Source organism: Pseudonaja textilis, chromosome 8, assembly GCF_049901715.1.
Source record: "Pseudonaja textilis isolate UNSWEBS1 chromosome 8, rPseTex1.2, whole genome shotgun sequence".
NCBI lineage: Eukaryota > Metazoa > Chordata > Lepidosauria > Squamata > Elapidae > Pseudonaja > Pseudonaja textilis.
The window spans coordinates 17,243,014-17,270,958 of record NC_141997.1 but is presented as its reverse complement, the minus strand read 5'-3'; the positions used below and the strand labels follow the sequence as shown (position 1 = coordinate 17,270,958).

The 27,945-nt window shown below is 35.2% G+C and overlaps 2 protein-coding genes across 10 annotated transcripts in view; one reads left to right on the top strand and one right to left on the bottom strand.

Annotated features, from left to right (window-relative positions):
* Nucleotides 1-457: 457 nt before the first annotated feature.
* Nucleotides 458-10,860, bottom strand: GTPBP6 (GTP binding protein 6). The gene is made up of 10 exons (XM_026707460.2): nucleotides 10,244-10,860; nucleotides 8,789-8,926; nucleotides 8,318-8,388; nucleotides 6,832-6,962; nucleotides 5,614-5,684; nucleotides 4,085-4,243; nucleotides 3,522-3,730; nucleotides 2,333-2,481; nucleotides 1,485-1,637; nucleotides 458-745 (listed from the first exon to the last, which is right to left on the bottom strand). The coding sequence occupies exons 1-10, from the start codon at nucleotides 10,629-10,631 to the stop codon at nucleotides 607-609; spliced, it is 1,608 nt and encodes a 535-aa protein (XP_026563245.1). The 5' UTR covers nucleotides 10,632-10,860; the 3' UTR covers nucleotides 458-606.
* A 77-nt stretch (nucleotides 10,861-10,937) lies between these two features.
* The window catches only part of LOC113440889 (cohesin subunit SA-2-like), a 54,074-nt gene continuing 37,066 nt past the window's right edge, over nucleotides 10,938-27,945 (top strand). For 4 of the 9 annotated variants that reach the window (XR_015744555.1, XR_015744553.1, XR_015744556.1 and 1 more), the window contains exons 1-10: nucleotides 10,965-11,087; nucleotides 16,755-16,849; nucleotides 17,084-17,224; nucleotides 18,220-18,304; nucleotides 18,852-18,998; nucleotides 19,141-19,237; nucleotides 20,997-21,073; nucleotides 22,864-22,935; nucleotides 24,078-24,282; nucleotides 26,936-27,087. Coding sequence is in view for 5 of the 9 variants with exons in the window: in XM_026707557.2 (XP_026563342.2) it covers nucleotides 17,175-17,224; nucleotides 18,220-18,304; nucleotides 18,852-18,998; nucleotides 19,141-19,237; nucleotides 20,997-21,073; nucleotides 22,864-22,935; nucleotides 24,078-24,282; nucleotides 26,936-27,087 (885 nt within the window). In the remaining 4 variants the exon portion in view is untranslated. Of the gene's footprint in view, nucleotides 11,088-16,748; nucleotides 16,850-17,083; nucleotides 17,225-18,219; nucleotides 18,305-18,851; nucleotides 18,999-19,140; nucleotides 19,238-20,996; nucleotides 21,139-22,863; nucleotides 22,936-24,077; nucleotides 24,283-26,935; nucleotides 27,088-27,945 lie in introns of all 9 variants that reach the window. The other 5 variants (XR_015744554.1, XM_087938416.1, XM_087938415.1 and 2 more) reach the window with 2 other exon arrangements.

Here is a 27,945-nt window from a genome sequence, read left to right as displayed (position 1 = left end):
GGTACTACAAAATCAAGTCACATATACTCCTGAGTGTATATTTTCCAGCATTAAGCATACTAACCGTAACTCTCTTGGCCTTGTAAAGGGCTGGAAACCTGGCTTTGCCAATTGGCTTGGGGCCCTGATGTGGGTTCCCCTGCTGTAGATAGTAGACTAAGTAGGCAATCTCATCTGCACCTCAGGTTCCTAGTTTACCCAGCTTTATGTCAATGTTCAGTGTTTTAATGTTTTATACTGCTGTTTTTATGATGTTGCAAGCTGCCCAGAATTGACTGACAATGAGAAGAGTGGCACATGAATTTAATAAATAAATGAAACACTTCAACCTCTCTACTCAATATAATTGTTGCATATAGATAACCACTTCCTGTACAGAAATTTAAAATTGTCCTGGAACAGCTTTCTTCTCATTGTCATCACTAACTCAGTGTTGAAAAGCTGACCACTTTATATCAGGAGAACATTTTTATTAACCATGTTTACATTAATTTTTAAGTCCACTGGAGTCAACGTTGTGTATGCAGTCTCATCACTGTGATTGCTCTTGTTTCTTAAAAATTTGCTGGAAGACCTTTCTCCCAGAAGCAAAGCAGGTTGTGGCTATCAAGACAGATAACTAGACTGAGGAAATAGTCGTTTGCATTTCCACAGGGCAGAGTCGCTTATGATGACCTTTACTTTAGCTGTATTATCTTCAGGAGCAACATCAACTTCTTGTACTACTGCTTCTTTGTACAGCCAACTGCAATGATATAATAGAACTGTTGTTTTATTACTAGAGAAATAACATTATCAATCAGATTATCACAAATCCCATGGTTTTGAGGATCAGAAATATATTCCAAGCTTGCATGTTTTCTCTTACTTTTTGTAAAATTAAATAATTTTAATCTGAAAGGATAGTTTGGAAGACTTTTTGAAATGGGTTTCCTGAGGTTTCACTTAGCAACTGTTTGAAGTTATCGCCTACCTCAAAAAGGGGACTTACAACCCAGATCTGAAGTTCCAATAGTTGGCCTCCCTGAAGTTATGTGATTGCTCTTTGCATGCTCTGGACCATGATGGCATTTATGGCCATTTGCAGCATCCTGCAGTCCTGTGACCATGTTTTAAGACAGTTTTGCAGAAAATAAGCATCTGGCACTTCCAATTTTTAATAAAACTGCACCACAGTGAACAGTGGGTTCGCTTAACAATGCGTGACCACAGCTCTGTAGCTTACTATTATATCTATAGCTTGTTTTTTTGCTGCTGGCAGGCAGCATTTGTGTAAATGCACAGCCAATAAATTAACAGAGAAAAATGTTTTTAGATATTAAATGGGCTTAGCAAACAAAAAAAGGGGTGAGCAAATAGTATCCAACTTGTCTAAAGAGTCAGTACAGCAAAAAGAACCAAAAGCAAACTGTTTCTAAAAAGTAGAATTTTGATACTAATTGACATGATTTTCCAGCCACAACTGGTATGTAGTTGTCACTGACCTGAGCTGAGGTCCAGATAAATTGATTTTAATTGTCATAAATTTTTTCCCAGTTCCTTTCAAAACTCTTGCCTCGATTTCTTCTTTCAGCTCTTTTAAACCATGTCCAAGGAGAGCTGAAGTGACTATAGCATTTTGTTCTTTAGGTTGATACCTAGCAGCAAACAGACATCAAAAAAATAGACCTTGGCACAGGAGACAATTGTGAAAAAACTATAGAAATTTAGCCTGTTTATCTTATAGGACTATAGATTTCATATTTTAGTTTGTTGTAAATAAGTAAAAAACATTTATTTTCTGATGGGTATTTATCATATTAATATCATATAGTAGGAAAACAACCTACGTTACATACTAACTATGTATTAGTTTTCCATACCAAGACAATTTTGTTTGGAAGATAATTTAGAAGTATCAGAGAGAATTAGAAGGGTTTCTTCTACCCCAGATCCACTCCAGATTGTTATTATTGTCTGTTCTTTGGGTAGAATCCTAGGATTTTATTTATTTTAAATAAGTCTTAAACATACCATGTAAACTGATCCTTTTTCCCTGTAGAAGAATGCAGCTAACATAAATTTAATAAGTAAATAAATAATAAAATAGCACACTTAGCTATCAGCATCACTTATGCTTCCACAAACTATGTCAATTCTAGAAGCATCTTTAGGCTAAAAAAAAAAGTATCCTTCAGAAACTAATTTTGTCCTGTTATAAATGAATCATTGATCCGATTAATTAAATTTCTGCTGCACATTATAATGAAAATAATTCTGGGATACAAAATGTTCTGTTTCTTAGTCAAGACATAAACTACAGTAGCATTTTGAAAGTTAGGGTCTCTCTTACCTATCTACTAAATCCACTTTATTGTGTACTTCAATAATGGATTCAAGTAGATGATTGGGAATATTAAGATTCTTGAGAACTGATAATACAGTTTTCTTCTGGAGGCTGGTTTCTGGATGGCTAACGTCTCTCACATGAACAATTAAATCCTAGCAGCAAATAACACATACTCAAGTTATTTGATGGGAAGAAAAAAATGTAGATTTTCTTAAGGCATTACAATACAAGCTATAAAACTGAAACTAAACTATACTGGAAAAGTGTTATATGGCTTATATTTAACATGAATGCTGCAAGAAATACCATAAAATAAAAATAAATTGCATGGTAAAAACCAAATGTTAACTTCAATTTGTGTCCAAACCCAAACTCACAACTGATGTCAATCAATGAATCCACTATTATTCAAAAGATGCTGTGCTGACAGGATTCTTACTACCATTGTAGCCTAACTGAAGCCAAAATTAAGAAGTTGTTCAGTATTTTTTGTTAGTCCCAATATACAAACAATCCTCTCATAGTTATTGTCATAGACTAACTAATTCAAAGTAGGTTCAAGACAGTATCATGAAGCATTCTACTATGCTGTCTAATTCTAAAGCAAATGATGAACATGATTCAGCCTGAATAAGTCAACTCCTGGATGAAGGCTTTCTCACTGAAAGTTATGGACCTAATCTACCAGACTGCTCCAGTGTATGCTGTAAGATGCTGTATAGTATGTTGTATGTATGTTGTAGTTTTTCAATTTTCCAGTCAAAAGCTAAGGGATAGTGATTGTTCCAAGATGGCGTCTGTGACTAAACTAAGACTAGAACCTGGCTCTTCTCTCTCCAAGTCCAGCTTCTTAACCATGGCATCACGCCAATCCTCAGGAAGTCAATTATTAGCTCCAAAAGTTTGTAATTTAAACTGATAAAACTATACTACAACACTAGCTTTTCCTATAGGTTCTTTGAATAAAGCAACATACATTATAGAAGGACTGGTATGGCTGCATGAATCGGAAACATAAAGATGCTTACTGCCTTTCAAAAGCCCACATTCAGTTCTGCCAAATGATGTTTTGCTAGTGTTTGTATTATGTACTTGTTTTCTTTCTTTTTGCTCTTAAATTACCTGTTATCCTGTTTTGAATCAATAAAATGAATGAATGAACAAAGAAATGTGTAATTGCTGTGGTACTTACTGAGAAAGCTACATCTTCCAGTGTAGCTGAAAACGATTCAACAAGATTGTGAGGCAACTGAGAGAGAAATCCAATGGTATCAACATATAGAACAGTCAATCGAGATGGCAGGTAGCCAGCATGAGCTGTAATGTCTAATGTGGCAAAAAGTTGATCTCGAGGCTGTAATTTTGCATCCCCTGTGAGGGCCTTGATTAGAGTAGTTTTCCCTAACATAAAGATAGAAGTGATATAAACTGAACAGTTTGCTTCATGTAATATTTCATTAAAAGTGATAAATAATGACAATCATAGAAAATCACTACTGAATGCATATATAGTACATCACTCTCTAGTTTCAAGACATATATTCACTTGAAATTTGGAAATTTGCTCCCAATTTAAAACTTAATTTATCCTGTAGTCTTCTGGATGGAAAGTACAGCAAAAGCTACAACTACAATTTAGAATGTGCATGCCAATTTTCTAATCAAGAAATTCCACATCTTATTTTCCACAAATTTAAACATTCTTCTATACAAAGTTAACATGTTTACATGAATATCTAGCATGATGGTCCTTACCACAATTAGTGTAGCCCATTACTGAAATAATTGGAAATTCACATTTGTTCCGTTGTTTTCTGAGTAAACTTCTATTTTTTTTAAGCTTCTTTAGAGCCTTTCGAATTTTAATTTCTTTTTCTTTTAAGAGACGAAGCTGAATTTCCATGAAGGTTTCACCTGTCAAAAATATAGTAACAGAATATTAGGATTGCTGCATTTTTATTTTTATACCTATATAACTTATAAAAATAAAAATGCAGTAATCATATTTTGCACCAATATTTTGGTGCCATCAGTAGCCTGTAATATTTACATTAATCAGAATAAATGAGCATATAACGAGATATGATGATTTGCAGCAATTCTGCCAATAATAGTTCTGTCAATTATAATATTCTCAAAATCTCAAAAAATATATATTTCTAAAATGTTACACTTTTATTGAAATTCTATCTTATAAATTTTATTAATTATTAAAATTGAATGTATGCTATGGAAATCAGGAATTTTAGAAGGAGTCAAGAACTCAAAATCTGATCGAATATAATGATTCCTTAGTACTCAACTGTTTTGAAACTCATTGAATTTGATACTCAAGGTATTTTGACACAAAAATGTTTGCCTGGTACTCCTCATTTGTTTGGTACTCAATGTACAACTTAGAACTCGTCAATGTCAAATACCTTGTGACATTATTCCTTGTGGGAAAAATTATTTGGTACTCATCATTTTTGATATTCTTCGTGCCTCTCAGAATCAATTAATGATGAGTACCAAGGGACCACTGTACAATACCACAGAAGTATATTCCTTATGATTCTTGACCCTTGATGAATGTATCCTTTATTTTATGTACACTGAGAGCATTTGCACCAAGACAAATTCCTTGTGTGTCCAATCACACTTGGCCAAAAATAATTCTATCTATCTATCATCTATCTATCTATCTATCTATCTATCTATCTATCTATCTATCTATCTATCTATCTATCTATCTATCTATCTATCTATCTATCTATCTATCTTATTCCTTAAGGCCAATTATGCCCCCATCAACATATCATAGCTACGGCAATCTCTGAGCATTAACTGATTTGCATGAAGGCATTTTTATAATCAACAATCTATTGAAAGATTTTTTTAAAAATTCCTGTTTGGATGTTCCTGTGTAGAATCCACAGAATTAGATCCAAGCAAATATTTTAATATAAGTTTGGCAAACATTTTAGGAAGAGTTCCATAAAAATACATAGTACATGGAAATGACTTAGTTCTGAATTGTTTTTTGTAAGGACCATACATGGGCATAGATGGCCAAACACTACAGGACCATCTCAACTTAGAAGTCAGTTAGATTTTAACAAGAATGCTTGCTATTATATAGAGAAAAAAGGCACGTCAGCTAAGTACAAGGTCAAATACTTTATAAACAGGCACAATTATTATTTTGATGTAAAGTGAAATATTTATAGCCTCGTTTATGGGAAAAATATTTTTGGATGTTTTTATTGGTTCAGATATTTTCTTTTCCAACTTATTCATACTACCTGATCCCATAATGTATCTTGAGCCACCTCTCTGTTGATCTAATTGAGCAACTTCATTTCTCACATTGGTTCTGGGAAAAGAGGGAAGGAATATTTTAAGCCTTTGAATGGATCTACTAGTCTACTGAAAATGTATAATACAGTGATAATACAGGCAATACTTGAATTATGTCCATGAATTACATCCAAAAAAATTTGTTGTGAAGTGGTATGACCATTAGGTGAGGTGTCTTATGAATACAACCAATTTTACAAATTTTTGACATGATCATTAAGCAAATCACCACCAACATTTTGAGACATCAAATTATATCACTTTGAGACATTCCTGTCAGTTTACCTACTGCTTTAGCTTGTTGGAAGATAAATGCAACCTGGTTCCCTAATGCTCCAATTATTATCATATGATCATAGAAGTGGCACAGTGCTCATAACTTTAAAGATGGGTTATAAGTCACTAATTCCAACCATTGTTAAATTAATAGTTATAATTTGAAGACCATTTGAAACCCCGACTTAACTAATATATTTATTAAGCTCAACTGATTTCAATGAATATAAGCTTCCAAATATTCCTAAAGATTTTGCTGTCCAAACTGTGGTACATAAAGGCCTTGTTGTTATTACAATTATGATATTGATTTCTTATATTTTAATTTAAATCTTATTAATTATAAGCAATTTGGAATCCTTAGAAGTAGAGCAGAGCAGCATTTAAGTCAAAATAATACACAAATAAATGCTATTAAATATAGAAAGTAATACATAATACATGTATGGTTTTGTAACTCTAGTTGTTATTAACAATGAATATATTGCAGCCCGTTGACATTCACAGCAATTTAAAATAAATTTAGAATTTGGAGTAAAATCTGTTTTTGGGGAACAATGACATTCAAATGATGCTTTCAATGTGAGAAATATATTGCAAACTAGTCCAGTAACTGATGCCCTGAGTTATTTCAGAATTTCCAAAAACTCTCTCTCTCACACATATACATCTTCAAACACAAAGCCATAGAATAAAACAAAATATTATTATGTGCAATTATTATAACCAGATTTTCATGTTTGAACTAAATGTCTTTATATGAAACATTGTACAAATGTAAAGACATATAATCTTAACGCAAGTAGGCTACATATTATTTTAATTATTACCTGAAAATATATTTTCCATGTCGTTGATATTAACATTACTTTCACTACTTTGTGTACCTTAGAAGTGGGAGTTCAGCCAAAGCGATCTGGAGTTTTGCCTCCTTTGTTTGAGCATTACATCGGAAAATATGAAGGACAATGGTATATCTGTCAAAAACCTTCACGCCCCAGGCCTTTTCAAGTTCTTTCTATACAAATATAATATAAATGGAAATGTTTAATATTTCTGCAAATTTACTTGCATTCAAGCCTCTCTCTAGCCTATAATGAATGAAAGCCAAAGCGAATCGTGTGAGGGCAATTCATTGTATGTCATCAACATACACGTACTCTAATCACAAAGAAACATTTGGGGGGCTTGGTGACCGCTTTCCATAACTGCAGTATCAGATGGTGAAAAGTTAAAAAGAACACAGAAAAGTAAAATATGCCAAACTAGATTAAATATAGGTGCAAAGTTAAATAAAATATTTATTTACATACATGAATATGCCTCCTCTTATTTTAGGTAGCCGACAATAAAACATGAAGCTATTGAGCATAACATTTAAAATATATTCAATAAATACATCATGTAACCTCAGAGATAGGCAAAATAATGTTGTCCTACTCCCAATATTTTCTATTATATTTCCCTCTCCAACCTGAAGGGCCACTAGAAAACTATTGTCTTGGCAGTCTTCCTAACTAGTAACACAACTGCCTTGTGGAGACACTGTTCCAAAGAAAATATTGCTACTGAACAGATCTGTTTACACACTCTTCCAGAGGAGGACTTTAATTAGCTTGGCATCTGATGGAAGACAAGCTATGCCATGCAGAGCCCTTCTAGGAAATTCCTGACTTGTCTTGCAGATAGCTCCCCCACCTCCACCCCCAGATGGATGAAGGAAATGATGGTGGAGAAAGATGCAAGACTATCAGCTGCCTTTAACCCAATAACAACAGAAAGCTGTAGGATTTTCCCCCTTGGTTGATTTAAATTGTTACTATATTAGAGTTGGCAGAAAATAGTACCAACATGAATTCTGCTTTCTTTATTGGTAATCTCATTCATGGGAATAATATAAATCCCTGTACCAAAACCTCTAAACTTCCAAAATCCCTGAATTCAAGTAAGCTTAATAGTTCACATAGGCATTTGCAGATGCTGGTTTGCAAGTTATCTGAAATCAGCACTTGCATTTTTAAATGGGAATTAGGAAGTAACCAACCATGAAAACTAACTAGTGCAGACTTCCATGTTATTATCTTGCTTATCTCATTATAACCGGAAAATCTGAGCCATGTTATGGCTGGCATTTGGCATCTTTACTGATCAGGCATTTATTATAAAGATGATGCTATCCATTCAATCATATTAATTCTCGACAATTGTATGGACCAAGCCTCTTCACATTTTCCAATCTTATATGGCTTCTTTCAGTTGCTTATTGCTATAGCTGGTGTCAGGTTTACTGGAAACATGCACACCATATTCATATAAAAAATTCCAAAAAGGAGAATTAAAAGAATGGATATTTTCAAACTAAAATGTACTTACTTTAGTTATAGGAGAGAGCATTTCTACATTTACGAAGACAGATGATAAAAAAGGCAATCTTTTAATTTTTTCTGAAAAGAAATTATTAAGATAATTATATTTGAAAATTAAGATCTAATTATTTGTGTTTTTAGGAAGTGAAATAATATCGAAACACTACAGTTATTCAGTCAGAATCATGTTTCAAATATTTATGAATCAAATCTGATAGCTTAAGTAAGGTATAACATCACTCATGTTAAAAAAATTAAAATGTACAATATCTAATTTATCTGAAATTAAAGACATTTAAAATATGACAATCTACTGTATTTTCATTGCAAACAAGGATTTAGCCCACGTTTCACACAAATAGAAATATTAATAGGAACTTAACTATAAGTATTACAGGTAATCTACATTAAAAGAAAAAAAAGAGGGAGTTTGGCCCCAGAATATTGCATTAAGAAAAGTTTTGAAATTCATTCTTACCAGTTAGAAGTTGAAAATTTCCTTTGTGAAAGATAAATTTCTTGTCAGGAATTTGTATAGGCAGAATGATTTTATCTATCACGGTCCAGTTTTGAAGGGTGTTTATTAGAGTAACAGCTTCAGCTAGCTGCAATTCAGCTATAACATTGGGAAAAAATTAATTGTAATGATAATCACACATCACATACTTCTAACATTTGCCTATATATAAACAATTGCATTAAAATGGATGTAATGATACTTTGGAATATTTATTTCTTTGAAATTAAGGGAAAGTACTACAGCAATATGGAATTTCATCAGCAGATTTTCTGTATATCAATAGCATAAACCATCAGTAAAATGTCAATGCATTCAAGTTTGAATACATTGAACGATAAAATACAAATTCTCTATCTTTTCCTTTATAAACACTCTAACAGCAACAAAGATTTCTAAGAACTACCATATAAATCAGTTTGGCAATATGGTATATGATTCCCCAAGATGATGCCCATGGAACAAAAACATTTAATAAAAATGGCTGCATTTTAAAAAATAAATGGCTGAAATCACAAATCACCAAATTTCATGAGATTTTGATGTTCCTGTTTAAAATCTTATAATAGTAGCAAAAAATAAAAATCCCAATTAAAAAAAATCTCACATTTTGCCCCCCCCTTAAAACATGTATATTTGGGTATCAGTGCTAACCACCTGTAGTAATCTTTAAAACATATTGTTTTAATGACAAAAGTGTATTTATTTTTGGCCTCCCATTTGTAGAGTAGTTGAGAATGGGTGAAGAGTATGAACACATTTGGATTTGATTAATGTTAAAAAAAAGTTTCTGCTTTGTCCATTTTAAAGAATTTGGGACAAAAGTGCAAATTTAATATGATAAAATAACTAGATCACAACAGGAGAGTTATGTTAACTAGATTTTACTTAAATGTTATCTTAAATGAAATCTTCTTTGATATCCCTTTTCAGTATTGAGAGGTCAGTGTCAATCTGCTGCAAAAATTGTGAATGATCACTAGAAAGTATACTGTCTTGTAGGTATCCTCAAATTTCTGCATCTCAGGTCAGTCCTAACCCTGGGTGTTCCTTGAAATTGCTTCATTTTCTAAACCTGAGATACAAAAAAACCCCCTACAATATGCACAAAAACCACTGCATAACCATAGTAACATCATGTTTCCATTACTCGAAATATTATGCATGCAACTTTGGGAAATACCCTTATTATGAGAAAAGCTGCAACTTTTACTTAAAAAAAAAAAAGCTCTACCCTATCATTATCCCGTGTTATATAATTGCAGTGTATTAAATCTCTTAGTAGCGGGCTCTTGCTTCGGTGCTCAGCATTTGCACAGCATTCAAATGCACCAAGCATGGCTCATGCACGCAGCCACACTGAGCTGCATCTCGGTTGGCCACTCTGTGCAGTCACGGCGACAATCTTGATCACACCTGTGGTCAGCTTCGGCTTGTCAGGTCCCCATTTCACAGCCGGGTGTACAATAAACACTCTTTGGGTCTCCAGCGTGACAAACGGTAATCTCGACTCCTCCAACAGGTTGTCTTCTACGTCCAGGTCGTCGTCGTCGTCGTCGTCTTCATCATCGTCGTTGTCTACGAGGTCCCCATCCTCGTTGTCTTCCGTCCCCCGGGAAGAGAGCGTACCAGCCCCACTCTTTCCCCGAGCCGGTCCATTACCGGCTGGCGGCTGGCGAAAATTGACAGCAGAGTTGTGCCAAAACCTAACGGGATTACGCCACTGACAGCGAGCTGGCAGCAAGCGAACCTCCGGGCGTAATACCTGCAATAAGCATTGCAATTGCCGCCACCGGGAACCCATGGCAATCAATACGTGCAACACTCATTACATTCCCCAAGGGGGGGTGGGGCTGGCTCTACCTCAATTTAGAACAAGATCTGTTACGGAACACAAGTCCCAAAGGTGCTTTTTCCAAATCTCCATAGACATTTACGGAACGGAAGTGCCTTCTTTGTTGACCCCACCGGTTGGTGCAGCACGCCTAGAAGCTCCCGCCCCTCTCCGCCATTCTACCCCTCCCGGCGAAGAGGGGAAAAAAAAAAAAAAGCAACCCGCGGGGCGGGGTTTGAAGAAAGCCTTCCAATAATGAGCCGACAATCTCTTCCGGGCGGCTGTCACACATTCCTTTTTCATTGGGTGGGTCGAAGGGAGAGCGACGGGAGTTGGCTCTGGCTCTGCGCCAGGAAAGCGACAGCTTAAACTGACGTTCTTTCGGGTCCGAATCGGGTCCTTCTCTGGACCGGCGCAGCCCACTGGGTAGGGGGGCGCGCGCGGGTCCCTGTCCGGGCTGAGGGTTGGGCTTGGGGTGGGGTGAGCCGGCCGTGAACTGAGCTTTGCTCCCTCTTTGGTTCTCCCAGGGGCTGCTGCATCCCGCGGGGTTTGCAATAAGCGTCCCGTCCCCTGCAGCTTCCCTCCCTCGGTGTCTTTCAGTAACGCCGCCGCCCTCCTTTACTTGGCTTTAATATCCCGTAATGTATAGCCCCCTTCTTGATGCCCCTCCCTTTTCCCCCTTCAAGGCTCTTCCTCTTGCAATGCAAAAACTTCCATGGCTGAGGCTTTGTTTAATTCCCTTTCACGGCCTTAACCCCACCTGTGAATTCTTTGCGCTCAAAAGCTTAAAAAAGGCTGGCGGTAGCGTCTTTGTCATTTGGGAAGTTTTTTATTTGATTTTTTTTGCATCCGACTTTGACAGGGCAGGGTAGACTCCTTCCTTCATGTTCATTGCTGCCATATTTGTATGTTTGTCTTGCGCTCATGGTGATATGCAATGTCTCCTTTCTTGCACTGTCTGCACTATATTTTGTGCAGCTTTGCACACAGTTAAAGACTTTATTTTCATGTTACACCGTTTTATACATCTTATTGCATCATAATGAATGATCTAAACTTCAGAGGAAAAGAGGTGGAGAAAGAGTTTCCTACCTGTCAGATCTTATATTGTACAATCTCCGCTATGTCATGCCACCACATCCAGAGTTTTACATAATTTCCATCTTGGAACTGGAGATTTCTCTGTTTTTATGGTGTGTCGTGTGTGTGGCATACTTTTTATATTTATAGTTATCTAAAATACCAAATGCAAAGATTCGGTTAGTAGTTCAGTTCCCAATAGAGTTTAACCATCTGGTAATCTGCATTTTAATGATTCACAAAATAGATGAAATTGGTAACAAGGCACTTCCTGTTTATAACTAACAGTGTAAGAGTATTTCATCAGGAACAAATGATTAGGATGTTCCAAAGGTGCTTTTTCAAGGAGCAACTGGACTTTCTGGTTTTTCTTCGAAGACGTTTCACTTCTTATCCAAGAAGTGAAACGTCTTCGAAGAAAAACCAGAAAGTCCAGCTACCTCTTGAAAAAGCACCTTTGGGACAACCATGACCTGGATGACTGAGAACCTTCATAGACAAATTATTAGAATGATCGTGGTAAGAGATTTCTGATAGATACTCACTTAAGAATGTGAGTGCAGAGGAAAAAAAAACTTAAGAACAACATTGCAGATTTACAGCTTTCCTTTCAGAGAGTATGATATCCAATGACATCCTAATTCTAAACCACTTGGAAATACTTTTTAGATATTGTTAGTACTAACAGTTATTATATTGGTCTTCTGTGAATGTTGAAAAGTGAAGTTATGTTTTCTTTATCCAAATAAATGATCAAAATAAAACAAGAGATAGACGAATAAAACCTTTGTTCATACCACTTGTCTTCTTTTCCCTAAAACTTCAAATGTTTTAGACTTTATTCATATGAAAGGTGTTAGAGGGCTAGCTTCCTTAGATATTGTATTATAACATCTATCCCACTGTAATTTGATGGCTCTAAATTATGGTGATTTTATTATGGTTTTATCTTATTATCTTCTATATTGTATTGTGTGTATGTGTGTGTTTGTGTATGTGTGTGTATTTGCTGATACTTTAATTAAACTGAATTTGTATATCTGTGATTGAATGACCTCTGTAGGTGCCATATGCTAATAATAATTTACTGGTCATTGTTTCCTACGTATTGGCCAAATTTACCTAGGATTGAATGGAATATAATATTCCAAATGTTGTAGATTTATATATCATCTTTATATGGCTTATGTTCTAAATTTAATCCTTTCCTAGTCCTAAATATTGTCTTGATTTGTACCTTGATTTCCTTTTTATTCCATAGAACACATCAACTAATTTAGGTAATTTATTCCTTGGCTATTTTATTAGCAAAGTGTACCTTGGTTTTTATTTTTCCATTTTTTTTAACTTTGCAAAAGACTCACCATACTTTGTATCCAAGGCTTCCCATTGTTGTAGGAAATTGTTTTTTCCTTTTATAGGGTCATTGATTCTGCCTGTTAACCACACTGGTAGGCTTTCATACATACTGCTTCCTTTCCTAAAATGTATAGATGTTCCTTCTGACGGAACATCTATTACTATGGTTTTAAGTAAAACAGATTTTCTTAAGACTTAATCTCTAAGAATCCTCATTGCAAGGTTGTTTTAATAATGCTATTTTCATTTTGAAAACCATTGTTAAATGTGACTGGGTGGAACTTTTAGGACCACTTTTTATGTTACATTTCATTACAGTGTTGTCATTATTACCTTTCTTCATTCTTGAGCAGGAGCATTATCCAGTATAATGCTTAAAACTGTCACCTCCTGTTTTTGTTTAATGTCTCCAGGTTTGTTTACCTAAAATCTCAATATTTACATGCTAATTTTGATTTTATTAATGAATTCCCAAGGAGGCTTCCTTAGTAAAATATAAGTATTCCACAGCATCTTAAAACTCTACTTATCTTGGAATATCTGTTACATAGTCCAGATGTTTTCTTTATGGTTGTCTTGACCTCTGACCTTGTATTTCATGTTAGTTTATATCTGCAAAAAGCAGCCACTGCACCTTTTCTGCATCAGAAATGACAATGAGGGAGGATATGGAAACTTTGAAAGAATAACATTACAAAAAGGTCAATTTTCCAACTCCCCTTAATTATGCTTGATTCATGTGAGGCCTGTACATATTTACCCAGATAGTCCTCTAACCTAAAACATGTTAATGAACACCTGACTAAATAATGGAAGATCTTAACGTAAAGAGGTTTGGACATGTGCAGGGGCAAATAACATGTTGATTATATCATCATTCAAATGCAATGACTTATTGTACAATCTTGTGTCAGATGTTAGGATACAAGTACATAGTATTAGCATTTAGTGATGTTGTCAGTGCACATCATTTTTGGTGTTTCTGTAAGTTGATGAAGGCAAGGGAATCGGCTCAAGTCATAATGTAAGTCAAAAGATAAGGGACCTTATTAAGTGGAGACAATGTTTGCTTGTATTTTTTGAATGGAGAACTAAAAGGGACAATTGTACTGGGGGGAGATGAGAACTCAACCCATCTTTACCTAAGTCTGATTAGGACTAGCAGTAGACAAAGTAATTTCTAATTTAAAAAGTGCTAAGATGGGAAAGGCTACAATTTGTAAAGATGTAACATGGCTTGAAAACAATAATAGTAGGAAAAGTAAGCAGCTGTAATTCAGAAAGAAAAACTGAGACAGATTGACAGAGGTGAAATCCAGCAGTACATACTTTCTCACATTTTAAATTAAATTTGCATAAGCACTGAGGAATATATGCTGCTTATTCCTCCCCTACATCAAAGGCACCACAGATAAAATCAGCAAAATTCTCCACAAACATGATATCAGGACAGCCTTCGGCACTGACCAAAAAATAGCCAACATCCTAAGAAACCCCAAAGAAAAGATCCAGCTAGAAAACCAAGGAGTTTATGAAATACCATGCAACAATTGCCCAGTCACATACACTGGACAAACCAACAGGAGAATAAATGCATGCATCGCAGAACACAAGAACACAGTCAGAAAAGAAGAAAATACTTCCTCCCTTTTCCAGCACCTTAAAGCCACAGGACATGAAATTAATTTTGAGAAACCAAATTAATCTCCAATACTGAACACTTCAACAAGAGAATAATCAGGGAAGCCATTGAAGTAGAGAAACACCCCCATAACATGAATAAACAGGGCAATGCCTCCCACCTACCAGACATCTGGAAATTAGCCCTTATCAGCAAACGAGTCCCAGCCACAAAAACCAACACCGGACCCAAAACAACACATGACACCACCACCATTCTCCCTCACCAGACTCAAAGCCAAACTCATCCCATAGACGAAAGACAACCACTGTCCAGAAAGCAGACCACGGATGCATCACCAGCTGCCACACACCCTGACCCCCAAACCGAGCAAACGGACACACGCCATGAACACATATCCAGGCCTCAAACTCGGAGCCTAACCAAAACCCGGAACGTCACATCACAGCCACCCGCTCAGGATATCATGTCACAGAACTCAGGAGGTTACACCACAAAACCTCAGGATGTTGCAACACAGCCAACGACCCAGGAGATTACAGCACAAGACCCAGGATGTCAAACAATAGAACTCAGAAGGTCATCACACAGCCCATTACCCAGGTCGTTACAACACAGGAGGCTGCTAGACACACAGTCAATACCTCAGCCACACATGTTCTTACAAAAAAGCTAGCCAATCTGCAAACATCAACTCCATCAACCAATCAAGAAAAGACAACACAGCCAACCTCCCCACCAGGGAGATGGCAGCCCCCCTCCATATAGGGAGACGGCAGCTCAGATCACGCTTTGCTCACACAAGCACGAAGCCAAAAGCACCAGCCTGAAAATGGTGAGTTGGACCTCGTCGAAACGTCACCAAGATACTCTCAATTTTACACGGGAAAAGATATATATATAATACATACATACATACATACATACATTCATACATACATATATATGCAGTTCTTGACATATTCGGGTCTTTTCCCATGTAAGATTGAGAGTATTTTGGCGATGTTTCGACAAGGTCCCACCATCTTCAGGCTGGTGCTTTTGGCTTTGTGCTTGTGCGAGCAAACCATGATCTGAGCTGCCGTCTCTCTATAAATACTGGTGGGGAGGTTGGCTGTGTTGTCATTTCTGGATTGGTTGATGAAGTTGATTTTGCAGATTGGCTGGCTTTTTCGTAAAAACGTGTGGCTGAGGTATTGGCTGTGTGTCTATCAGCCTCCTGTGTTGTAATGACCTGGGTAATGGGCTGTGTGGTGACCTTCTGAGTTCTATTGTTTTGACATCCTGGGTCTTGTGCTGGAATCTCCTGGGTCATTGGTTGTGTTGTAACATCCTGAGGTTTTGTGGTGTAATCTCCTGAGTTCCGTGATGTGATATCCTGAGCGGGTGGCTGTGATGTGACGTTCCGGGTTTTGGTTTGGCTCCGAGTTTGAGTCCTGGCTATGTGTCCATGGCGCGTGTCCGTTTCCTTGGTTTGGGGGTCGGGGTGTGAGGTAGCTGGTGATGCAGCCGTGGTCTGGTTTCTCTATATATATCTATCAAATTATATACATCAGTTGACTGCAGAATCAGAGTATTTTACTTGAGTATGTTGTTAATCCTTGCAAAGAGAGTCTGTTTTTTCTTTCAATGTTAAATGCAGTAGTTTTCCCTTTTAACACCCTACACATCAACTTAAAGTGTGAGCTACTGTATTACCAGTAGTATTTTTCTTCATTTGTGTACTGACTGCTGTCTGCAGTTAGATAACTGGCTTTCATCATAAATGTTCTAAATTACTTGTGATATCTGTAGGATCATTGACACATAATGCCATTGATTAAAATGTTACTGAAGTTTAATTTTGCTAAAATGTAATTATACATTTTCCTTGGGAATTGCTACTTTTGTATCTTTTAAATGTTTCATGGGACTGTATATTTCAGTGTTGAAGTTTTGTTACTGCTGTTTGAAAGGATGCTATGGAGAATAAACTGAAATTTCTTCTGTTTGTATTTTTTTTTCAGTTGAAGTGTCTGCTCTGGATGACTTACTTTCTGCCCTGCTGAGAGGATGTAGTGGTAATGACAGCAGAGTCCGGTTAGGTTGCCAATTTCTATAACCACAAGTAAGTCTCTTAACAATAGCATACAAACATTACCTTGGCATTTTTATTTTATTATATTTCATTAAATTATATTTATGGTTTGGAAATGTGGGTAAATGTATGCACATCTACTTAATAGACCTGTTCATTTGCTACACAACCAGAGTTTTTCAGGTAATCCCCACCAACATCTCTGAAATTGCTCTACAGTAGAGAAGTTGTGGTGAATAATATTGTATGTGTTTTGGCTTTCAGATATTTCTGTACTTTGCTATTGTAAAGTGTGAATGCCAGCACTCATAATTCCAAACATTCAAAGACTGTTCTTCACATACTTTGAGTGTGAATGTCTCCAGGAGAAAGATGTCAGTTCAATGATGTCAGAAAGGATCGTGGGTGAGTACTTAGCCAATCCTGATGCCTAAACACACCGTTCTATTCAGTTAGGGAAAAATAATAAAGCTCTACTTTTAAAAAGTACTTTATTTACTTTATTTTGGGCTCAATTGTGATAAGTCAAGGAGTACCTGTATCTGTTACTTAATATAACAGGTAACTTGATGAAACACAGACCTAAATTAAATGGGAATGTGTTTGGCTCTCTTTTATTGTTATAACTCATAATGAATTTTCCTGAGAGTAGTGAGCAATTCCATTTGCAATAAGAACAGTACTGTAAGCAGTCTCATACCATTTTAAGTTTCTACATAGTGGTACTTGAGCATACTAGGAAATAAATATGAAACTTAAACTTATCTAGCACATTCAAAGCAATGGATTGGAAAAAATAATTTTGAAGGTGCTTCAGTTTTAGAATTATTTTTGGTTGGACTCTTGGGATTTTACCATCCGCATGCAGATGTCATTGCTTTTGTCTTTAATAATACGGTAAATTAGAACTTGACTAAGCATCAATTATAATATTCCTACTATGATGTCAGCTGAATGGAATTTGAAACATTCTAGATGCAAATATCATTTATCCTAATTTATTCTGATTGAATATATATAAGCACTTCTTTAGATTAAATAGATAACTGAACAGGAAGATAGGCCATGTTTGGAATTGCTGCCTCATTTTTCTCCCAAAAAGGAAAGCAAGCCTGAATTAAAAATTGTTACCTGCATTTTAACCTATGTTAAACATGTTCGTTGAAAATTTGATTGAAATATTAACACACCACTGTTAGTAGCTTTATTATAGAACAAATACTATTTATATAATTAGAGTTTATTCTATTTACTTTATGTACATGTATAGTAAAAGAACAAGTGCTTGTTTGGTAGATTTCAAAATGGCTTTATCGCAATGACTTTTGAAGAGCTAAACAGCTCTTTTAAGCGTTCATAGCTTGCATAAGTTTTTCTTATGTTTTTAAAATTATGTTCAGAGAAAATGGAATCCAAGATGAGGTTGCCCCTGAATCCACTGCACCAAATGGAAATTGCTTGAGAAATGGCAATACTGAAGTTTTTGTAAGTACTATGATTTCTAATTTCATGAAATTAGATGGGGAAAAATGGAATTTGATCTTGAATCTCACTGAGTGCAGTTTATAGCTTAAAACCATATTGAGGGGGCACTGTCAATTTAATATATTTATGTCCAATGGTATATCTAGAATTGATCTATACTACTATTAATGTGAAATGATTACATTTTGTAAATGCCATATAGATTGTCCTCACTTAACAACCCTAATTGGAAATAAGACTTTCCTTCAGTAAGTGAAGCAATTGTTAGTGAAACACCTGACTGTATCACTTAGCAACAGCAGTTCTGGTAACAGCATTGTAACTACAAACAATTGCTAAATGAGTGGTTAAGTGAGGATTGTCTGTAAATATATTTCCTATCCATTCCCAGTAAAATTGAGTTGTCCTCAAAGCTGATAATGCTGGATAAATGTAGTTGGTATCTCTGTATCTATTCTATAATAATTCTGTCAATTATTATAGAATAATTTGTCCCTTTGTATACTATTCCTGTATCATAGAGTGGATTTCATCTTTATCCTTTTAGAAAGGAAAAAGAAAAGTCAGAGAACAATGTGAAAACAGAAGAAGAAACTCTTCTAGGAGTAGACAGTCAAGGCAGTTGCAAAATGGAGAAGTGATTGAAGCTGTTACATTGTTTGAGGTGGTCAGTATGGGGAAAAGAGCTATGCAGGTACACCTTACATATTTTTTGGATTGACTGGACATCTATAAAACTGTTTATGAAAACCTTGTTGCTTTGCTCCCTTTTATTTCACTGTTGAGATATGCCATTTTCAGTTTTTAATATGTTTTTTTTTTGCAATCTTGTTCAGTCTGTGGTAGATGACTGGATTGAAGCCTATAAAAAAGATAGAGATGTAGCCCTTCTGGATCTCATTAACTTCTTCATTCAGTGTTCAGGTTGTCAAGGTAAAAATCCTTTTTCTACATTACAAAGAGAGACAATGATTAAAATATATTTTCATTATACATTCAATTCTTGCTTACAATGCAAGATTACATTTGTTGATGATTACTCCAGGTAGATATAAGGGTGGACAGAAACTTGCAAAAATGGGAAGCATCGATTCTTAGATTAGAAGAACTACTATTGTATACATATATGAGCAAATGTTTCCTAATCTCAAAGTTGGGAAGGAAAATTCAATATTTCTATTTTTTTTACTGAATTTCTTATTTTTTGTTCACAAAGTTAAAATACAAACTCCAAATAAAAAGAAAAAACACAAGAACAAAAAAAAATGGAAAATGTTCATCAATAAACCCAACACAAACACATAGAATGTCGCCCCTAGTTGAATACCGATAAATATATTTCAGCAATAATAGTTTTCACTCTTGTGAAACACGCCCACAATGTTATGAACTTCTACAACTCTGTTTACCCAGCTAATTTGATCTGGCATCTATCTACTATATTAAAAAACCAGTTAACAGGTAAACTCAACAACAAAATTACATTATAAAGCCCCCTTAACAATCTATTGTATTTAACTCTAGAAAGTCCACAATGGCTTCTAGTCTACCATGAGCCACCACAATCATTATCTCTGATAAGACCAGGATTAAATGTTATTTATCATCCTTAATGATAAAACTTTTCCTTAAATTTTTAACTGGGATCTTTCCCAACAATTGCATCTCATTCTCCAAAGTCATAAATATCTGTTGTAAATATCTCCACAGCATTTGTTGTTTAAAGAACCTTCCTACAAGTTGAAATGCATATCTCTTGGCAATTGTTTTCTGATTGAATATAATAAATCCATTCTCTAATCTCCACCAATTTTCTTAAGAAAGTCCTGCTCATCACTCGTCAATTCTTCTATCTCTAAATCTTTTGAACTCATGCCCCTTCCAGCCTTCTTCAACAAGCCTGCAATTCTCAAACCAGGCTCCAAAATTCAAATCTGCCAGCAGAAAATTAGCTTCCAATCCATCTGATTTTAAGTCTGATTTAACTGCTGTTTCTTACTTCCGAGTGCCATCTTTGGGTTGATTTAAAACTTGTTAATTCATCAAACCTTTTATCCAAGTTTTCAATTAGTGCTTGTATGTTGAAAAGCATTTTTTTTTTTCAAGGCTTTCCAGAGGGAGTTGCCAAATTTCTATTGACTTAAAAATGTAGAAGAAGAGCTACAGAATTTATACACTGGAGCAAACAGGTCTAGGACATTGTCTTTGAATCTTTTGAATCTCTGGCACTGGGTTTTGTAATATGCAGCTCTTTTGCACCTATATGGCTTCTATCTTGTCTGCAATAAAACAAGTTATCCAGCTATGTTTTATTGGTGACCTTGTATTATAAGCAAAATCTGGAATCCTAAAGATGAATGTTGAAAACATTGGAAATTCTGAGATACTAAGCATATCTGAGATATGCTTATGAATATTGTACCAAGGGTTATCAATCCTGTGCATGTTTCACCTGGATGTGCATTCCACTGAATTATTCATAGATGTGAATACAATTGTAATTAAATCTAATAATTAAATAAAAGGCAGCATGGTACAAAGGTGCAGAATATCTATTATGCTGGATGCTAATTTTTTGTTGACTTTGAATCTCTGGCACTGTGACTTCATTATTGTTTTAAAATAAAGTTTATGTGCATACTACTGCAATACATTAAAGGCTCATTTAAATTTCCTATTATTGTTTCCATAGGAATGGTTACTGCAGAGATGTTCCAAAGTTTACAGAACTGTGAAGTGATGCATAAAATGACAGAGAAATTCGATGAAGTAGGTCCTTCCTTTCCTAAGGCAGGAGAGCACAGCTTCATTGGTTTGAGGGACACATGGAAGAGGCATGTAGAAAGCTATAGTCCAAAACTGTTGAGAGTCATTTTAATCTAATTTAATTTACTACATAGCTTTTATTTTTAACTACTTTTAGGTAAGACTTCTATAGCAGAATAAATAAAAATAACAACTTTGTAAAATCAATTGACAGGCACACTGTAGTTTACCTGTTGAAATGAGTCTGAGAAATCCAGATTCCACCTTTTATCATGGAAGCTCACTCAATAATTTTGAAGCAGTTAGTCTGTTTTAGGTTAATCTGTGCCACAGGGCTGTGGTGGGAAAAATTGATCAGGGAAGCTCTATGTACTATACCTCTTTTGATTTGCTTCAAAAAAGGGCACGATACACATTAACATACAAAAGTTTAGGCACCTTAGTCATATTGTATGCTTCTGAGTAAACTTATTTTGAGGCTGTGCCTTCACATAAATTGTAAGCAAACATTCAGATTTGCAGATAATATGGTGGTTAACTTTTCATCATCTGGGAATTATATCATTTAGGAATTCACTGAACCATATTGTTCAACTAGGGCTATTTATACTTTTCCATGCAAGCATACATATAAGACATGCATAATAAATTGTTGGATAGCAGATACTGCAAAATCCTTGAGTGTTACTTGATCCTCAGCTTTCTGGATTTGCAGCTGATAACTAAGATAAAAGCACCTTTGCACAATTAATGAAGTGTGCTGGCTAGCCCTTTCTTGAGCTGTTCAGATTTGGCAAAGCTTATCCATGCTCTGGTTACCTTTTTTCTTAGATACTACTGGGTCCTCTCGTCCCCACATCTTAGGGTTTAGGAAATACATAAACATTTTTCTCTTTTAATAGACCTTTAAGAATTAAGTTTTTAAACTTTCTTTTATTAATGTTAATCTGTTAACCTGGTATGTGTATCACTGCATGTGTGTGTGTATGTGTATCTATCTATCTATCTATCTATCTATCTTATCTATCTATCTGTCATACATACATACATACATACATATGTCTGTCTATATCTCTCTGTGGTTGTTAGCTGCCTTGGTCCTATCTGGAACAGAAAGTCAGAATATAAATCAAATTAAAAAATAGATGGGAGGTTAGGGGATACCGTTACAGGAGACTGGTAAGGTTAGGGTGTGTGTTGGAGAGCACCGATAAATTTGGAGGAGATCTGGAGGCAGGAATTGATTGGCATGGATTGTTGAAGGCAGCATGAAATTTGAGAATACTGGAGGAGAGTAAAGGGAGAGAATGGTAATAACAAAGGAAAAACACAGAGAAATTGGTAATATGTTGGAAGGATCATTGTAGTTTATCTGACTATCTTGGACTACATATGGCCAGCTATAATTTTTATGTTTATGGTGGGCATGATTTTCAAAGAAGGATAGTAAGCTCGTGATTATCTTAACTTTCAAGTTCTACTCAGAATGCTAAGATATTTAAAGCTAATGTTCAATGTTTCTGAATGTTTTTTATATAACAGCTCACTATGTGTGCTTCTTCATTGACTTAAGTATTGATGGCAGCTTCACTGATGAAAAATGAAGATATATGTAGAGTTTTGTCAATACCTTGGAGATAATAAAGAAAACCTTATTTATATAGAAATGTCAACATGCACAAAAACTGTTTGAACTCAGCTATGGATGTTTATAATTGTATTTAATTGTTATGAGAACATTGATGTTGTTAAACATCACTGCTTAAGTTTTGTTTTGTCTTTATGTATTATAGGAAACAGGATTGCAATATAAAAGATTTTTGGCTTATCCCTGGATTTTGACTGTTACTTGGCCAGTGGACATGGTAAAGTAGTTATTTAATATATACTCAACCCTTTATTTATGTAAGGATACCCAGTAAGGTTCTTGGACTGTATGCAATACATGTAGTTGCAGTAACCAAGATTGCTGCAAACTTTCACAAGATTCCAGGATCTTTCAATATATAAGGTTTGCATTTTCTAAAATACCAGTAGGAATTAGTCAGTTTTTATCATGTATTTCTAAATGTAATTATCATGAATGATATCCTGTATGTTTGTCCATTAACTGAAAAGAATTATGTTGCTTAATGCTCTCTTGAACCAAATGCAATTATTTTTTATGTATGCTGGCAACATGTGGTCAGTTGTTAACAAAATCAAGAAAAATACATGCCGACTTCTTTAATTTTACCTTGTACTGTTCATTCTCATATTCTCACAGTTTGGAAGGGTAGGAAAGCTATGAAATGCTGGAGCTGAAGTGAGCCTACTCAGAGCTAATTGTGAGGGTTGAGGGCACCCTCTAACACAGATAACAGCAACTTTCTCTCTACTAAAGTGGATAGTATAATAGAAAATAGACTACTGTTCCCAAGGATGTGGGGCATACCCAGTTGCTGTAGAGGTATAAATCTCATGATATAAAATTGGCAATGAGAAATCAATTGTTTGTATGACTTCTTTCTTATCTGCAATTTAAGCTTAATCATATCAACTCATCTAGGCATGAGTGTGAAACTTCTACTAAATGAAGCTAAGGAGCCAAATTGTGAAGTATAAGGAGATCTTCTTTACTGCAGAGTATTGGTTGGAAAACTTGAACTGATTGACAGAGCTGGGTCTAACATTATAGTCGTGGCTTACACTGACTTTGACTACCACTGTCATTTCAAGAAAGAATTGTATGCTATGCGCAGTGATAATTTTGAATGTCAATAGAGACCTTTAGAAAGTCCAACTAGAAGAATCATCTAAAATTCGATGCCTATAAAGTTTTAGCCCCATCAGACTGAATACAATTGCTTTCACATGTGATTCCAGATGTCAAAGCCCTGTGTGAACATTCATGTCAAAGCATTGTCCTCTGTACTATTCCTGGATGCCTTGGATTCTGTCCCATCACAGTGAAACTGCTTTATATCAAATGTTCTCAGATCATGGTATATTTTTACATCTCTTGCAGGGCAGTGAAGATTATCCACTCATCAAACCAGGGTCCTATTGGAAGAAGTTCAGAACTAATTTTTGTGAATTCACTGCAGTGCTAGTCCAACAATGTCAGTGCAGCATTTTGTATGACAGCTATTTGATGGATACAATCATCTCTCTCCTTACGGGTTTGGCAGATTCCATGGTCAGAGCATTCAGGCATACCAGTACATTGGCAGGTATGGACAGCAGTATATATTACTATTTAATAGTTGAAATTTGATACCCTGCTCTGTTGAAATGGTCAAAGCATAAGGATTGCTGGTAAAATAAGATTTTTTTTAAAAAAAACCCTCTGGTGGCAGATACATAGCAGTCTGAAAAGAATTCATCAGGTGACCCTTTAACAGAAGCATTGTAGCATTTTGTAAATGTGCTTTTCTTCATGAACTTTATGCAGTTCAAAAACTAAGGAATGTAGTGCTAATATGGAAAATGTTATCATCTTTGAGTTATGGAAGGTATGGGAAATTATTTAACTCTTTTAATCAATTTTTTCCTAAAATTTGTAATTTGCTGACTTTCTGCACAGCTACCACTGAATATGGGGCAAATGTTGTGCCTTTTAATATTGGAAGTGTGGGAAACTGCTAGCCTATTCAAAACAATCTGTTTGCTAGTGGTTACCCATTGATCCAAACACTTGGGGTAGTTTCCCATCTATTATTTGCTATTATAGAGGAACGATCCTGTTGAATTCCATTTGTTTACGGATTGGAGAAACTACTTAATGATACATGATTGACAACGTTACTGTTAACGTTACTGGATAGGTGCTGTCTAGACAAATAGCTGAAGTAGAAATATAGATTTCAAAAAATTCATTGTGACATGGAAATGTTTATACTTGCTCTTTCAACCATTATTTGTCTTCGAGTTTATAGTAAGAAAACCATATCTTCAGGCTTCACACCTGAACTCATTCTGGTTTTTCTTTTTCTCAAATAGCCTTCAGACTAATGGAAGATCTCATACTATCTAAAAACACTAGTTAACCTCAGGTTTAGGCCTGAATGGGACTCATTGCCATTTTTGATCCTGAAATCTCAGAATGGATTTCAAAAAATTCAGAGCTAGAGAATGTGGCCATTTGGAATGCTTCACATCCCAGTTTCTGGAGATTTGAATTTCATATTTCTGGTATTATTCCAACCAGTGTGTAATTTCTCTTGGCACCTTTAAACGGTTTATACCTGTGTGTTTTATTTCAGAAAGAATAAAGTTGAGACCGGTGGCTCAAGCTATGGGCCTCAGCTTCATGTGTCATGAATGCATCCTCTAGAAGAGAAATTTTTAGAAGATATACTAACCCAAACACTTAATTAGGAGGTATTTTCCAGTCCTTCCATATTAAAGAAGGCTGATGGATTTGCTAACAGCCTGTTGTGGTCCTTAGGCTGACTGATTATTTTCATACTCTATAGATAAAGCTGAATGGTATATAAGAAAAAAAAGCTGAAGGTGTAGCCAGAAATGATGCAAGTCTAAGATGATGGAAAATTTGTTCTGAAACTACTGAAAACTATAAAAAAGGCATTCAAAATAAATATATATTAAATTAATAATAGGCTTAAAGTTACAATAACCAGCATGATGATGGGGACCTATTGAATATAGATTGCAGGAGAATGTATTGTGATTGTTATGTTAATTGCAGCAAGGCTTATCTTGGAAGAGCTTGGAAATCCACCCAAATTGAGGGGTGGAAAAAAAGGTCACATACTATTGAATAGAATAGAGTAGTGAATAGAATAGCTTGTGAATAGAATGACTAGTTATGTCCTGCTGTGGGAATGACAGTTCAACCGAATACAGACATTTTTTAAAACATGGATTACAATTTATTTTTTTATGTTTTTAATTTTATTAAAGTAAACATTACTTTGGTGTTTATGGTTATGCATTAATTATCAAAATAGGTACAGATCAGATCAGAGGTGGGCTGCACATTCTTTAACAACCAGTTCACCAAAAATGTGAGCGCACATGCCCCCTTCACGCATTCATGCATATTACCAAAAATTAATGCAAAACAAAATTTGCTCAGAAGTGATAAAAATAATAACATGTACAGTATATAATAATTTAATAATGATTATTTATTGTAATAATTTCTAAAATAATGAGCTCTTATATGCTATAAATATAACTAGGGGAAAATAGATTCCAATAATTTTTATGACATGCTTTGCTGTAGCATTAAATTTATTATTAAACAATAATGTAATAATAATTTTAAAAAATTTTAGATGTTTGATAAGAAAATATTAGTTTCCTAATTTTTGGACTTTAGAATACTGGCTAAGGAAGTATAAAGAAAAAAAGTAGGAGACACCCCCGGAGTCGTAGTCCCACCTTATGCACAAACACAAATTGGTGACCTGTGCCAGTCACTGTCTCTCAGCCCTAGGAAAGGAGGCAATGGCAAACTTGAAAAACCTTGCCAAGAAAACTGCAGAGACTAATCTAGGCAATCTCCAGGAGTCAACACTGCCTTAAGGCAGAAAAAAACATTTTGGGGGGAGGCTGGTGTTTTTTTTTTTTTGCTAGAATTTTATGGGTTTGATACTTAGTGACAAGTTCTTAAACAATTTGATACACAGATGCATATGCACATACACCTGTAAAGTTGTTTTGCAGCTGAAAAAGTAGTGTCAAACTTCTGTTGAAAAAAATGATTCAGTGATAGGCGTAAACTATAATCACATCTCTGGCGCTCACAGCTAAAGTAAGTTATTCCTGAGCTTTCCTTTTTCTTTATTGTAGATTTCTAAATTCATAATGCTAAGATTCTAGACTTTATTTTGGTATTGTATTTGTTTTTGTTTCCAGCTTTGAAGCTTCTTACAGCACTTGTAAATCTAAATATAAACCTCGAAGTAAGTAAAGATAATTTGGAAAGATTATATGAGGTGGAAAAGAAGAGGATCGTGGGAAAGAAAATCAATTCTAGACTGGACCAGCTTGAGAGAAAAAAGAGAGAGGTGGGGCAATGTTTCAAGGGGAGATAGCAATAGCACTTATGAACCTGAGACAATGTTATTAAATTTGCCATTCAGTATCATTAGCATTTAAGCATCTGATTGGGATTTGCATAGCATAGCCATCCCTGGTTACAAAAGCTGCCATTTATTGGAGAATTATGCTCTCATGTAATGCTATAAGAGCTGGAAAATGGTTAGGGGTGCAGGTGTTAAGGTCTATACGGCACTGAGACATTATATCTGAAATTAATATCTACTGGGAGAATTTGTGATCTTTTCCCCTTTTCCATGAAATGGCAAATATAGCTTGCTAAGAGGAAAAAGAAGTTGAGTTTGCTGTCTGCTATAGATAACTGTCCAGGGAGGAAATACTGAACAACATGATAACTATAAGACCATCTTAAGTTTCCTGATTTTTTTTATATACTGCTTTTCTAACCAAGTTTATTGCAATTTTTCTTGGCCTGGTAACCTCTAGGTTTAGGAGGTGTGTTGGAGTAAATTCCTCTTATCCTCAGCTAGCGTGATGTTGATGGAAATTGTCCATTATATTCAGTTTACTGTATGCCTGCTCTGTTGGTATCAGCAACATAGTCCAGCAGGTGGGGATCACAAGAGAATGGAAGGAGAAAGAAAATTGCCCTAAGAGGGCATCTGCTTTAAACATAGCTTTCACAATCCTCATTAGATTCTGCGAAATGGTAGCTTTTAAGTTGACAGAAAATGAAGATGTGAAAAACCAGTAAAGCTTTAATTTAATATAATTTTACATTAATTTGATGTACATTTAATGTAAATGTGAATAACTTAAAAAACATTTAATGGACTAATTTAATGTAATTACAATGAACTCAAACT

Bases quoted from the DNA above. Each gene is read 5' to 3' on its own strand.
- GTPBP6 (XM_026707460.2), bottom strand. From the start codon at position 10,631: ATGGGTTCCCGGTGGCGGCAATTGCAATGCTTATTGCAGGTATTACGC. The intron at 8,389-8,788 runs GTAAGAATGAAT...ATTTCTTTTCAG, and splicing joins AAATTTTCAACTTCTAACTG to AAAAAATTAAAAGATTGCCT. The intron at 746-1,484 runs GTCAGTGACAAC...ATATCATTGCAG, and splicing joins TTATCTGGACCTCAGCTCAG to TTGGCTGTACAAAGAAGCAG.